General features: G+C 39.6%; 1 protein-coding gene across 1 annotated transcript; it reads right to left on the reverse strand.

The window, feature by feature from the left end:
- Positions 1–3,780: 3,780 nt before the first annotated feature.
- Positions 3,781–6,046, reverse strand: LOC136502854 (xylan O-acetyltransferase 12-like). The gene is made up of 5 exons (XM_066498106.1): positions 5,467–6,046; positions 4,849–5,023; positions 4,556–4,764; positions 4,238–4,396; positions 3,781–4,142 (listed from the first exon to the last, which is right to left on the reverse strand). Exons 1-5 carry the CDS (start codon positions 5,922–5,924, stop codon positions 3,794–3,796), a joined length of 1,350 nt encoding a protein of 449 aa, XP_066354203.1. The 5' UTR covers positions 5,925–6,046; the 3' UTR covers positions 3,781–3,793.
- Between the last annotated feature and the right edge of the window lie 6,928 nt (positions 6,047–12,974).

Here is a 12,974-nt window from a genome sequence, read left to right on the forward strand (position 1 = left end):
ACTTCTATATTTTCACCTAGCTCTTCATCTATATAATTATTAGTGACATTTTCATCAGATCCTTGGAGCTAGGTAAAAATATAGAAGATTTTCATATAGCAAACTTATGCATAGAATACATCAGTCTACAATCATTAGTACCAAATTGATATAGAGATATAAAATCTAAAAAGGATATAGATAAAATTATAAGAAAATTGGAAGATATTCAGATAATTGGAGAAATATCAATGAAGCATTGGGATAAAAATGGTATATTATGTAAGATTAACATAATAAATCCTGACTATATAATCAAGACAAGCCCTATAGAAACAACATCTAAAGATATAGAAGAATTTAAGATGCATATCGAAGAATTACTAAAATTAGAAGCTATAAGAGAAAGCCGAAGTCCTCATAGATCAACTTTATTTATAGTCAGAAATCATGCTGAAATAGCTAGAGTAAAGTCTAGAATGGTTATTAACTATAAAAGACTAAATAATAATACTATAGATGATGCTTATAATATCCCAAATAAGCAAGAATGGATAAATAGAATACAAGGAAGTAAATATTTCTCAAAATTTGATTTGAAAGCTAAGTTTTGGCAAGTAAAAATGGTAGAAGAATCAATAGAATTGACTGCTTTCACATGTCCTCAAGGTCATTTTGAATGGCTAGTAATGCCCTTAGGATTAAAAAATGCCCCTGCTCTATTTCAAAGAAAAATGCAAAATATTTTTAATAAAAATCAAGAATTCATATTAGTTTATATTGATTACGTATTAGTTTTCTCAAAATCCTATAAAGAGTATATAGCTCATGTGGAAACCTTCTTTAGAAAGGTAGACCAGCATGGGTTAATATTGTCTAAAAGGAAAATAGAGATATGTAAGAAAAAGATAAACTTTTTAGTCATAAAATAGGAGAAGAAAAATTTTATTTACAAGATTATATTGCAAAGAAAATTTTAGAATTTCTAGATGTCATGAGTGATAAGAAAACCCTACAGCAATTCTTAGGAATAGTAAATTATGCTAGAAATTATATTAAAAATTTAGCTAAGCTAGCTGGTCCATTGTATGCAAAATTAAAAAAAACGGGCAAAAATATTTTAATTCTGAAGATATAAAGTTAATAAGAACTATTAAAGAAAAGGTCAAAGATTTAAAACCTCTAGAGTTACCTTTAGATAATAATTATTTCATTATAGAAACAGATGCATCTAAGTTAGGATGGGGTGCAATATTAAAGCAAAAACCACACAAGTACTCTCCAAAGTTAGAAGAACAAATATGTAGATATGCTTCAGGAAAATATAAGCTAAAAGCAATAAACAATACAGATAGAGAAATTTTAGCTGTTATTAATGCAATAAATGCTTTTAGATTATATCTAGAATTTAAAGAGTTCACAGTCAGAACAGACTGTGAAGCTATATGCAGATACTACAATAAAGTCAATAATAAGAAAAGTTCAAATAGGCGATGGGTTCTATTCGAAGATATTATTACTGGAAATGGCTATAAAGTAATATTTGAGCATATAAAAGGCAAAGATAATACATTGCCTGATATATTTTCACGATCTTCTATTTTGCAGGAATGAAGAGAGGAACAAATCCTATTGGGGGTGAATGTTTCAGCTTTGGAATTGATAATAAGTTAAGAATTTTTCCACCAAATACTTATAAATTCAAGCCTCGAGACCATATTGTTCTAGATGATATACAAGAATGCATTCTAGACAATTTCTGGTTTCAATATAACAATAAAAGAGAAGATAAAGATTATATGCTAGCAATATTAAATAGTTTGGCTGAATATTTTTATATAATTAATGGGAAAATACAACCAAAAGAACCACCTAGCAATATAGAGAAAAAACCCATATATGTTATATATAGGGGAAAAATACCAGAAATTTATATATCATTTGAAGAAGTTATTGCTCAGCAGATAGAGAAAGAAAAAGATGGAGGAGTGTCTTGGAAAAAATATTTAGACATTGATCAAGCTCTTTCATATACAAGAACTATTCTGGGAGTAAACTATTATTTAGATCCTGCAGCCAAAAACTATATCCAGAAATATAGAAAGGCCAATGAAACAAAATCAATATGGACATGGCCAAATATTAAAGAAGGATCGTCCATACCGCATACATATAAAGAAGCGGTAAAAAAAGATATAGATCCATTAAATGAAGAATATGTTAATACCAAGATGAAAGAAAAATTAGAGTCAATAACTCTTCAATGGAAGAAAGACATAATGGAAGAAATCTTACAAGAAATAAAAGGTGAAATAGATGAAAAGTTTGAGAATATAATGAAAGACTACGAAGAAAATATTAAGAAAGATTATGAGTCAAAAATAAATATACATATATCAGATTATGAGGAAAATGATGATGAGATGTTGGATATCCGTGGTCATGGACAAAGACCAGAATATTAGATTTCAATATGATGAAAATTAAAATACATATGTTCCATATAAGAAATATATAACCTATGTTGATAAGGTGTTATCAACAATTTGCCCGGGGGAAGAGATAATACTACATGCCATGATAGAATACTACATGTCTATCCTTGATTTGATGTTTGAAACATCAATCATTTGGGTGTGGAAGACCATACCAAAGAATATCCAGAAGGATACTACCGTGCGTGATGGAGGACTGCGCAAAAGAAATATACAATCACTCTATTGTAGCCAGGACAATCATTCTCTGTTCAGGTGTCCAGGCAACAGTAGAAAGGGATAATTGAAGACTTAGCCTCAAAGGCTCCTTCAGACGATAAGCATGAAGGACACTCCCTTCGTGCTATAAATGGAGACGTCGGGCACATTCATTCGGCATCGAAAGCTCAATCGAAACATCATCGAGGAGCCAAGCATCACACCGAAGCCTCAGACACGCACTCTCATCCACCACCCACTCCACCAACTCTCCACCCACACACATACACATGAAGACATGATCTCAGAAGGACTCTGAGAATCATCCATCATTAGTAGTAATCATCTACTACCGTTGTATCACTCCACCTTTGTAAATTAGAGAATAAAGGAGGTCCCCGTAATCTTTCTGTGCTTGTAAGGTAATTCCTAAGGTTTGTGCTAAGTGCTTGGGGTTTCCTGAAAGGGAAAGCCATATGTAAGCTTGCTCTGTGGAAATGAATTAAGCTTTTCTGTTTTAATCCCTGCTTTCCTTCAAGCTCGTTCATATGGGACGATGTCTCTATGCTAGGGACCCTAGAGGAGAAGCCTCTGCGTGTGTTGTTCTCGTGTTAGCTCTGGTAGCGGCGTTTGTAGAGAACCCTGTGTGCGCAGAGAAGTGTTCCCTTCGGGTGGAACTGCCTGGGAAGACGATAGAGCCTGAGTCCTGTGTGTACGTGGCTGGGGATAGCGAGAGAGTAGACCGGGTTAGCCTGGTTCTGAAGCGAGCCAGTGATGCATACGGTGAGTACCGAGTAGGACTGTCACAAGCATAGTCGCACGACCGGCTGAACTGTTGGTCTCGCCAGCCTGCAAAACATCCTTAGAAATATTCATCCGCATACGCATATTCACTAAGCACTAGCTTAACTAATCATGAAAGCGACATCATGCCATACTTGCAGAGGCCCCGTGCCTTGAATAGTAAAGTGGTTGAGCCACTCGCGGTGAGTGTTCAAGCACTGTTCATATCCTGGATTTGAACAGTAGCCGCGAATTTAAATAGTGCTGTGAATAGTAACTCGAGAATTTTAAAATTTGAATTTTGAGTTCGAGTTCGTCTGTATACCTGACGTTGTACATCATTTGTGCACAAGATAGCCATATAAAAACTCGTTCCAGACATCAGGAACTCCGGGAAGGCACCAATGCGTGCAATCTGCGTAGCTGGCTGGGTCAGCAATTTGCTCTTTCGTTAGAGGAACAAATTGCCTCCTGAATACCGTTGGATGCCCGTCCTTCCGGTAGTCGGACAGCTCGGTGATGTTCAGTATCTGAACATGTATGCCTTTCGGCTCCAATGTTCGGAAATAGGACTTCGCCGTGGCCATCAAGCTGTAATCCGTAGTTGCAGCTTTGTATCCGGTTTTGTAGATCGGCTCTGTTTCGTTAAGGCATTTGTTCTTGTCTTCTCCACCCCAGTTGCTAGCCCTGAAATTAAAGTAACATATGTGAACACTAGATGTCATGGAGATGTTGGTATTGTACTATTTGTGTTGCAAATGATTCGTGGGTATCTCTCTCACCAGGAATGTGTTGGTGATGATCCTGCAAAAAAGATCCTTGTCCTGTTCTTGTCAATATTCTCTCCAAGCCATTCGGTTAGTTTCTTGAGAGCTATCTCGAAACCATCGACCATTTCCATTTCGTCTAACTTTGCATCACCATCTTCAAACGAACCATACCTGCACGTATATACAGGTCTAATTACCTATTCGCTGATTGCATTTGGTAACTATGTTAGTGCATTTTAAATTACCAGTTCTGGTATCTTTTTCCTGATATGTAAAACTGACGGTGCAATACCTTTTATCTATGATTAGGAAGGATAGAAATGTACTTACATGACCTTAATCCTCATGTCATCCTTCTGCTTCCTCCACCACAGGTAAGAATTGAAGACAATGATGTCAGCATCCCTCCAGACACTGGCATGCTTCTCAATTCTGTCTGCCCTTATGATCCGGTACTCCACCCGGTGGATTATGGGGTTGTCGCTGTTAGACTCCACCAGTAGTGGTGACCAGTAGAAATCAATTGTTGCATTGTATTCCTGAAAATGATTATATGTTCAAATAGGTTAACCAAATAAAATTGTTGGTTTTTGTATCCTGCAGATTTGTGAAGGGAAGCATACCAATGCCTTGAAGGAGATGAGTGAGCCATTGAAGATGCGTATCTTGAGCCTATCGTCAGGTATTGAGGCCTCTACCATGCACACAAGAGAGACCCATTGGTTCCTGTTGACTGAGTCACCCACAAACACCAATCTCTTGTTCCTCAGCTTTTCAAGCAGCTTGATGCCATCGAATCTGTTTTGAAAAAAGGTAAAATTCAGACAGAATGTCAAAAATACCGTGCAAAGTTATGCTAAATTTGATCTCCTTTCTACTCTTACATACAAGCTTTTGAAATGGTACAAATGATAAAATAAAAGGTAGGATCTTTCACTATCAATTAGTTGCCATGCATGTTTAATTAGTTTCGTGTTGGCCTCCAGCTAACAACTCTAACGAGATCAGTTTTGCAATCTCAGTACTAGTTGTTTCTTCCTTTCTGCTGTACTATCCTGTGTTTTTATTCAGTTACAGATTAATTCAGTGTTTTTATGCTTCTCAAAACAAAACCATTTACTACCCTTGGAAAATTCTTGACTAATACTGACAGAGCTTATTGCTCGAGAGGTGCACCTTTAGATATGCTGGAATTTCTGGGCTTGAGCTAAAAATACTTGGAAAATCTGTAATCATCATACCTTGGGAGGTCGCATCCATGAGGCTGCCATCTCCAGTGCTGGTACATGACATCCTTCCTGCCATATTTGTCACAGGCCACCTCAGGGAAAATGAAGGCACACTTGAGCCCGTTGTACAATGGCCGGGACACGTTGTCGTACACCCACCGCCCCCTCGACCAGTTGCACTCCTCGTTGCTGGCGTCCCCCTCTTCAGCTGTCCCTCTGATCGCCGGTTCTTGAAGCCCAGCTTCCAGCTTCACCTGCACTTCTTGACGTCCATGCTCGACTGCCATTTGCACTTGCTCTTCCTGGCCTCTGTCAAGGAGGAAGACGATGGAGCTGGCTAGGATGAAGAAAGCTACCAAGGAGGTGACGATGCTCCTCACTCCAACCGGAGAATGGACCACCGTCATCTTGCCACCTGCTGCTATCGCCTTGTGAGTGGCCTCTGTCTTCATTCTTTCTTCAGGAACCATACTGCTTAGCTCTCCTCTTTTATGGTCACCTATCGAGTCTGTACAATGGCAATGCTGCTAGCAACACACCTGCACATGGCTATATGGTCCAGCTCTACAAAAAGTAGTGATACTCAAGCAACCCGAGCACTGACCCTTGGGCTAACCACAAAAAAGGGGGGCAGTGTCGGACTATTTGACTGTTGGCCCCGTTCGCTTGTCTTAAAAATGGCCTGTTCGGCTTCTTTTTTCAGCCGGAACAGTGTTTTTCTCTCACAACAATTCAGCCGGAACAGTATTTTTCAGCCAGTTTCAGCCAAGTTTTAGACCAGCGAACGGGGCGAAATCTTTTTGCAGGTCAAAGTAGTTAGAATAGCCCTTGTACGGAAATAAAAAATAGAAAGTTTTTGTGTATAAATCGGTGTACTACAGTTATGCTCTCTGAATTTGCAAAATCATCTATACATGAGTAACATGTGTGCTCAAGATATTATCTACCTGTCACTAGTATTTTTTTCCCAAAAAAAAATAAAAAATGAAACAAAAAGTTTAGAATATCAGAATGTAGAAGTGTTTATTTGTGTCACCGACGGCTGCACCAATCCACTCACACCAAGGCCTTGTTTAGATTGAAGAAAATTTCAACCCGATGAATAGTAGCACTTTCGTCTTATTTGGTAAATATTGTCCAATCGTGGATCAACTAAGCTCAAAAGATTTATCTCGTGATTTTCAACTAAACTGTGCAATTAGTTAATTTTTTTACCTACATTTAATGCTCCATACAAACGTCCAAAAATTGATGTGATGGAGAAAGAGTAAAAAAACTTGGAACTTTGAAGGGAACTAAACAAGGCCCAACCATTATAGATAGGACTAGCTAGTACTGTATCATGCCAATAAATGAATAAACAAAGGACTGAAACACTACTGAGTGTGTCAACTCCAAAAGACCAATGAGTGCATCTCAAGCAACAAAAAAGGTGATGGGCTGATGGCCAGCATGCATCCTTGCCTAGCATAAATAATGATTAATCTAAAGCTATTAAGCTCCTGAATGCAAACATCACTAATGTTTGAATTCAAATCATCATAATCCTCTATTTCTGGTTATACTCTAGTAAACCAATATGTGTGCAGTCTTTATTTCCCTGAGAACTAACACTTTCAGCTTTCCAGAATTCTTAAGAAGGAATTATCTCTGCAAATTGTCTGTTCTGCCCAACACAGTACATTAGTAAATGATTTATGTTTGACACGGTCCCCTTCTCCCTACCTAAAAATATGAAGCATTGCTGTGAGGCACACGATACAGTTTGTGTTCCTTTCTATTGTGTGGCAGGATTCATATTAAAAGGGGGAATTTGTCATGATCAATTTGGCCTATCTATGCATAAACTTAGAGTAAATTAAGCATTCTATTTTAAGATACACAGTTAGTCGCTCTTCTTTTTTTAAGAATACACTGGAAAGCTACATGTTTTGCACAAGCCACATGTGTGCATACTACAGATTAATTCAGTAATTCTGAGTCAACCATTACAGACTTTTGTCCAAATAAAAGGGGGCCCATCATATTGGCCTATCAGTGCATCAACAAAAATAAGTGAGATACGAATGCGTCACTTTTGAAGACAGTGCGGTGTGAATTCCTTTAAAAACATCTGCTGAAAAACGTTGAGTTGTGCAAACACGCACCATCAATGATTAGCCTTGCCTTTTGTTTGCCTTCCTTTCCACACTTGCCACCCAAAAAAATAGTAGGGCAGATCCTCACTATTGCAATTGTTTGGGAGCACTATGATTATTTAATTTGATGGAAGTGCCTAGAGGTAATATCATAAATCAACACATCTATCTTTAATTTGGTTTGGTATCTTAAAATGACCCTACTCGGTGCTATAAATCATAGGCCCTTTCTGCATTCCTTCTTTAAGCGTACCAAGAAATGAGTGGCTCCAAAGACCAAAAGGAAGGGTTAGGTGAAATCCTGTGCTCACATTTGCTTTATGGAGTATCGTGTCCTATCCCTGTGGGGTCTAAATCATAATGCTTGGCTGTCAAGTGGTATAATATAATATATATGTGATGTGAATCTAATTTGCTTTTGCATTTTCAGAAAACTATTCTGCCTGGTACATTCAGTCTGAAAAGCATGAATAGTGAGCAGCAGAGAAGAAAAGAGGCCAGGGAAACATGCTTGCTGGCTGGACAATGGGTACCATTATTTACTGCATTGTACACCAGCTGATTGGTAAGATCTGTATCAGTAGTTGCAACCGAATGGTGGTCCACATGATTCCCTGCAGGATCAGGCACGGGTTGGCTTCCTGCACAAGTCCAAGAAGAAGCCGTGCAACCAGTAGTATTTGTTCCTGAATAGCAGTCCATGTATAAGAGTGCAAGGCACGTATTAGTTGTAAGGTGTGCGTTGTAATTGTCATGTTAACGATAAATGCACTGAATGTTCGCATAACCACAAGGAAGCTCTGATTTTGATCCACCACCAAATACTAGTAATTAGCCTATTCTTTCTGCAGTCATTCCTAGATTGAAGCTTGTCACAATCAGTTACAGACTAAAATGACTGCAGTCATGGTACTGATGAATGTTCTGGAATCTTTCAGCATGTTTGGTTGGCTGGTTCGTATCGTTGCTGGTTCGTGAATAAGTACTGCTGGCTGGTTTATGTGAGAGAAAAATAATGTTCCAGCTGAAAATTTACGATCATTTACGACAAGCCACAGCCAAACAAACAGGCTGTTTGTTGCTTGCATGGTTTTGCACATGGAATAAAGCTGTCTTTTGGTGTTTGAAATGATGATGATGCAGTACAAACAGGAAGGTATGATGTGCTTGTTCAGTCTGATCAACACTATTCATTCACTGTAGCTGACGTGGCGTGCGAAACATACGGTCTGTTCGCTGGTTGGTTTCTGGGCTGGTTTGGACTGGCTGGTGCTGGTTTGTTGTGAGAGAAAAACACTATTGACTGATTGGTTTGGGCTGGCTGAAACCAACAAACTCTCAGGGACGGGTTAACCTGTCTGGAACTTTGCATGAGTGGAGTGAAGATGCACATGCATCTTGGGCAGTCTGCAGTGTACGAGGACGATGGCAGTTTGTTGGTTCTTCTATGGTTCTGCCTACAATTCATCAGCAGGGAAGGTAGAAGAGCAACATCTAGCTACAATAAGCATGTCAAGTAACACTGTTCCTGTCGGCTGCCTACTGCCTACATTCTACTGGGATGCTGCAGTGCAGTGCAGTGACTCTGAAATTCGAGGCCACCACCAGGGGCCTACCCTACCTACATCTGGACATCTAGGACGAGCAAGAAATGTAGCATGCTGTGCCAGCCTCAACCATCGCACCAACCATGTTTAGTCCTAATGACAAATCAAGCTGTGGGACTCAGAGTCATTATGCAGCATCGAATCTTTTTTAATCCCACCGACGATTTGTACGTGGACAATGTGCTTCAAGCACTGATTAATGGAATGCTTTCCCACTCTGACATTATTCTTAGCATTTAATCAATGCTTGAGATGACATATACTGCTATGCTGTCTTCAATTCATCCTCATCCTCATCCTTATCAGACTGAGTCCTTTTCTTTGTTAGCTTCAAAGTGGTCTCTTATTATGTTAGGTTGGCCTATCGGTGCATCAGTCAGAGTAACCATATGCTACTGAGCGCTTCAATTGTCAGCAGACAGTTACAAGTTTCTGTCCAAAACCAGAGAAGGGACCATGCATCAAATTGACCTATGATATCAGTTCATATACTATTTCAATAGCTGTTTTTGCCTGGAATGCATCTCTTTCCCATTATGGTTGGTCTTAGAATGCATCTCTTTCCCATTATATGGTTAGTCCCTTGTGACACACTCAACCTCTGAATTATAGATGGTGTGTTCTTCCCAGTGATGCCAATTTACTTGACTATCTTGGCGAGCTCACGTTTTTTAGTATCAGTCCTCTTAATCTTTGATAAAGCTTGTTCGTTACTACTGATCACATTCTCATCAACTATCTTGTAATGCCTCAATATGTTCCGGAGGACCTCCCAGCGTACCTCGACATACCCCTCGTATTTGTTGAATAATGCAGGTATTGTAACCAAAGCAATGCATGGTTCCTGTTATGCACGTGTTGTAACAAAATCATCAATGAAATTCAGACAAAATGAACTGAAGACAAAGCAGATCCATATAAGATTCTGATAGATTCCCCCCAAAAAAAACCATCTCCTCTGATAAAACTAACTCAGTTAGTGGCCTAGGCTGCCTGCAAATAGCTAACCAGTATGAAATAACACATACTACAGTCAATTCGATCCAAAAATTTGAGATAGAATGGAAGGAGGATTCGGGTTGATCAACTATTTAGCATTCCAGTTATTTTAATTAAGGCCGGCCCCGTTTAGATCGTTGGAATTGAATTTATTTAATAATAATCATATTTTAGACATATATTAATATGATTGTATATAGATTATATTTGTATATTATTGTTGGCTATATCAGAGAGATACTTATGTGTTGCATTTCCACCGTAGGGGAGCGAGTTGAAGAACGTATTGTTTTCCTCTCACAACAATTCAGCCGGAACAGTGTTTTCAGCCAGTTTCAGTCAAGTTTCAGACCAGCGAACGAGGCCATAAGTTGCAAAGTAAAAAAAAATAGCATGGTGATCTGTAGAATCAATTTTCATCTACCATCATGTGAATTTGAGATAGACTTATATGTGAACTTTGGGAAGTGGTGGGTCAAATTGTAAGCCACGTAACCTAGTTTATTAAGTAAATTTTAATTCCCCAAATAAAAGAATCCAAACGGATCCCTAAGCGTAAAGTCCAGGATCAGACCGACTTGCTTAAATTCATGCACAAGTCCATCCAAGAATTAAGAGGCTTCAGGCATGCATGCAGATGCAGTACGAGTACGACCGTTACAAGCAATCACATGATGCTGTCGTTGGCCTTGCAGGTACGTTCGTTCGTGTCCTGGATAGGATGGATAGAGAGACAAGCATGTAAATAAAGAATAAAGATTCATTCAGTACATTTAATTAAGAGTGAGATTATGTTTATGCGTCATTAGTGGCTGCCAAGGCACGTACTATTATATTAGTTGAACACTTTGTGTCACTGAACTGCTGGTATGGTATGTGTTGGCCATGGAGCCGGGTACTGTGCTCTTTGGCTCTCTTTGAGCATAGGTTTGTTCGTTTATCTTATAATTCGTACTTTTCAGCTTGGTTTTCAATCGAAACAGTGTTTTTCTCTCACAACAAATCAGCCGGAACAGTGTTTAGGCTTGTTTTTTCAGCGAAGCGAACGGGACCTATATGAATCATCAGTGAATTTTGATGTGATGTGATGTGGAATGTTTGAGGTTTACAGGAGTCGTCCATAGGCATGGAATGAAATTTACGTTTTACCGCGACTGGTGAATTTGTTGATTTTCAGGGGTCGTCGTATAGCATGCATATGCATGTCATGACTGCACGACTGGACTTTTTTCGCGTACTGGTACTGGCTCTGATTCTGTATATCTATCTAGTACAAAGAAGTGCCCACTTAATTGGCCGGTACGAGGAGCTGGGATTGGCTGATGCAAATCCTGGATTATTCATCCCTCTCTGTCGGCTGGAAGGAAGGGCGGCATCCACGACCCACAGCCACACAGTAAACACTGAACACAGAGCACTGGTGGCGGTGCTCTCAAGTCAACAGATGGACAAGACAACAAGGGACCGACTACCTACAAGGCTACGATGCAGGGACAAGCAAAAAAGGAGTAGTGTCATCTCTGACTGTCATGCCTCCCTCCTCAACAGCCCCTCACCAAACCATATGCATGCAGTGTTGTTAGTACGACCGACGATCATTCATTCACATCTCTCTTTCCCTCTCTTCTCTCTTCTCTCTTCTCTCTTCTCTCTTCTCTCTACTCCATCTGACCATCTCCACAGATGATAATATATATATAGGGCACGGGCGCATCAGCGCATGGCATTTCCATGGTTGCCAAGTACTTCTGTAATCAGATCAGGTGCTAATTGCCGTTTAGACAGAGCTACAGCGTAGCGCCAAGCTCGGATGCAATGAACTACGTACTAATCGCGTAGTTTCCACAGATGCTAATTGCACGGTGGCATCCAATCTTTCTTACTAATCCTACCGACGAAAGGAATGTGTGGACAATGTAATGCTCCTTAATTAGACTGTAGCACTAGCATCAATTAGTGACGAATGTCCAGATATTATACAGTTGCACTTCTATTTTAAGGCGAGGTTTTCCTTGCCCGCATGGGCGAGCTGAATCCACTATGTCGAGTGGGCAAGATATATTTGATCGCTCTGTTTGGCGGTTCCGTCAAAACAGTGGAAGGGGGAAAGAGAGAACATGACAAGACAGGAATCAAACAAATAGCTGCCACGGGCATGCACCTCGCCGCGCCTCACTATGCCTCGCTGCTCTCCCCCGTGTCGCTGGCTCCCACCAGTTCAAAGATTCCTAATATGGCTAAAGAGAGTGAATAGCCCATTAAAAAACTATAAACCAACTAGAACAATTTGATTAGTACGATAAGTAATGAAATATAAATTTGCTTTAGCTCTACAAAAGTTGTAAGTCATCTATCCAACAATTCTAGTTACTATGATCACTAGGCATACAATTGGCTAAGTCACTGCTCACTAAGAGCTCTCACACTTACTACACTAAAGAGCTCCACTATATAAACTTAAACTACAAAGCAAGCTCTCAATTCTAGCTACACTAAACAGCTTGCTATAACTAGTTCGCGGGAATGTAAATAAGTGAGTAGGATGATTATACCGCTGCGTAGAGGAGTGAACCATTCACAAAATGAATATCAATTCAATCACCGGGAGAATATCAAAGGGCAAGAGACAACCAATTTTTCTCCCGAGGTTCACGTGCTTGCCGGCACGCTAGTCCCCGTTGTGTCGAAAAACACTTGGTGGTTCGGTGGCTAAGAGGTGTTGCACGAACCTCGTCCACACAATTGGACACCGCAAGAACATACCCACAAATGAGGT

This window comes from Miscanthus floridulus, chromosome 14 (assembly GCF_019320115.1).
Source record: "Miscanthus floridulus cultivar M001 chromosome 14, ASM1932011v1, whole genome shotgun sequence".
In the NCBI taxonomy this organism is placed as follows: Eukaryota; Viridiplantae; Streptophyta; class Magnoliopsida; order Poales; family Poaceae; genus Miscanthus; species Miscanthus floridulus.

What these genes read in the sequence shown, in the direction of transcription:
- LOC136502854 (XM_066498106.1), bottom strand. Translation starts at nt 5,924, where the DNA reads ATGGTTCCTGAAGAAAGAATGAAGACAGAGGCCACTCACAAGGCGATA. An exon ending in CATGGATGCGACCTCCCAAG is followed by an intron (nt 5,024 to 5,466) that starts GTATGATGATTA and finishes TTTTCAAAACAG; the next exon opens with ATTCGATGGCATCAAGCTGC. An exon ending in TCATCACCAACACATTCCTG is followed by an intron (nt 4,143 to 4,237) that starts GTGAGAGAGATA and finishes CTTTAATTTCAG; the next exon opens with GGCTAGCAACTGGGGTGGAG.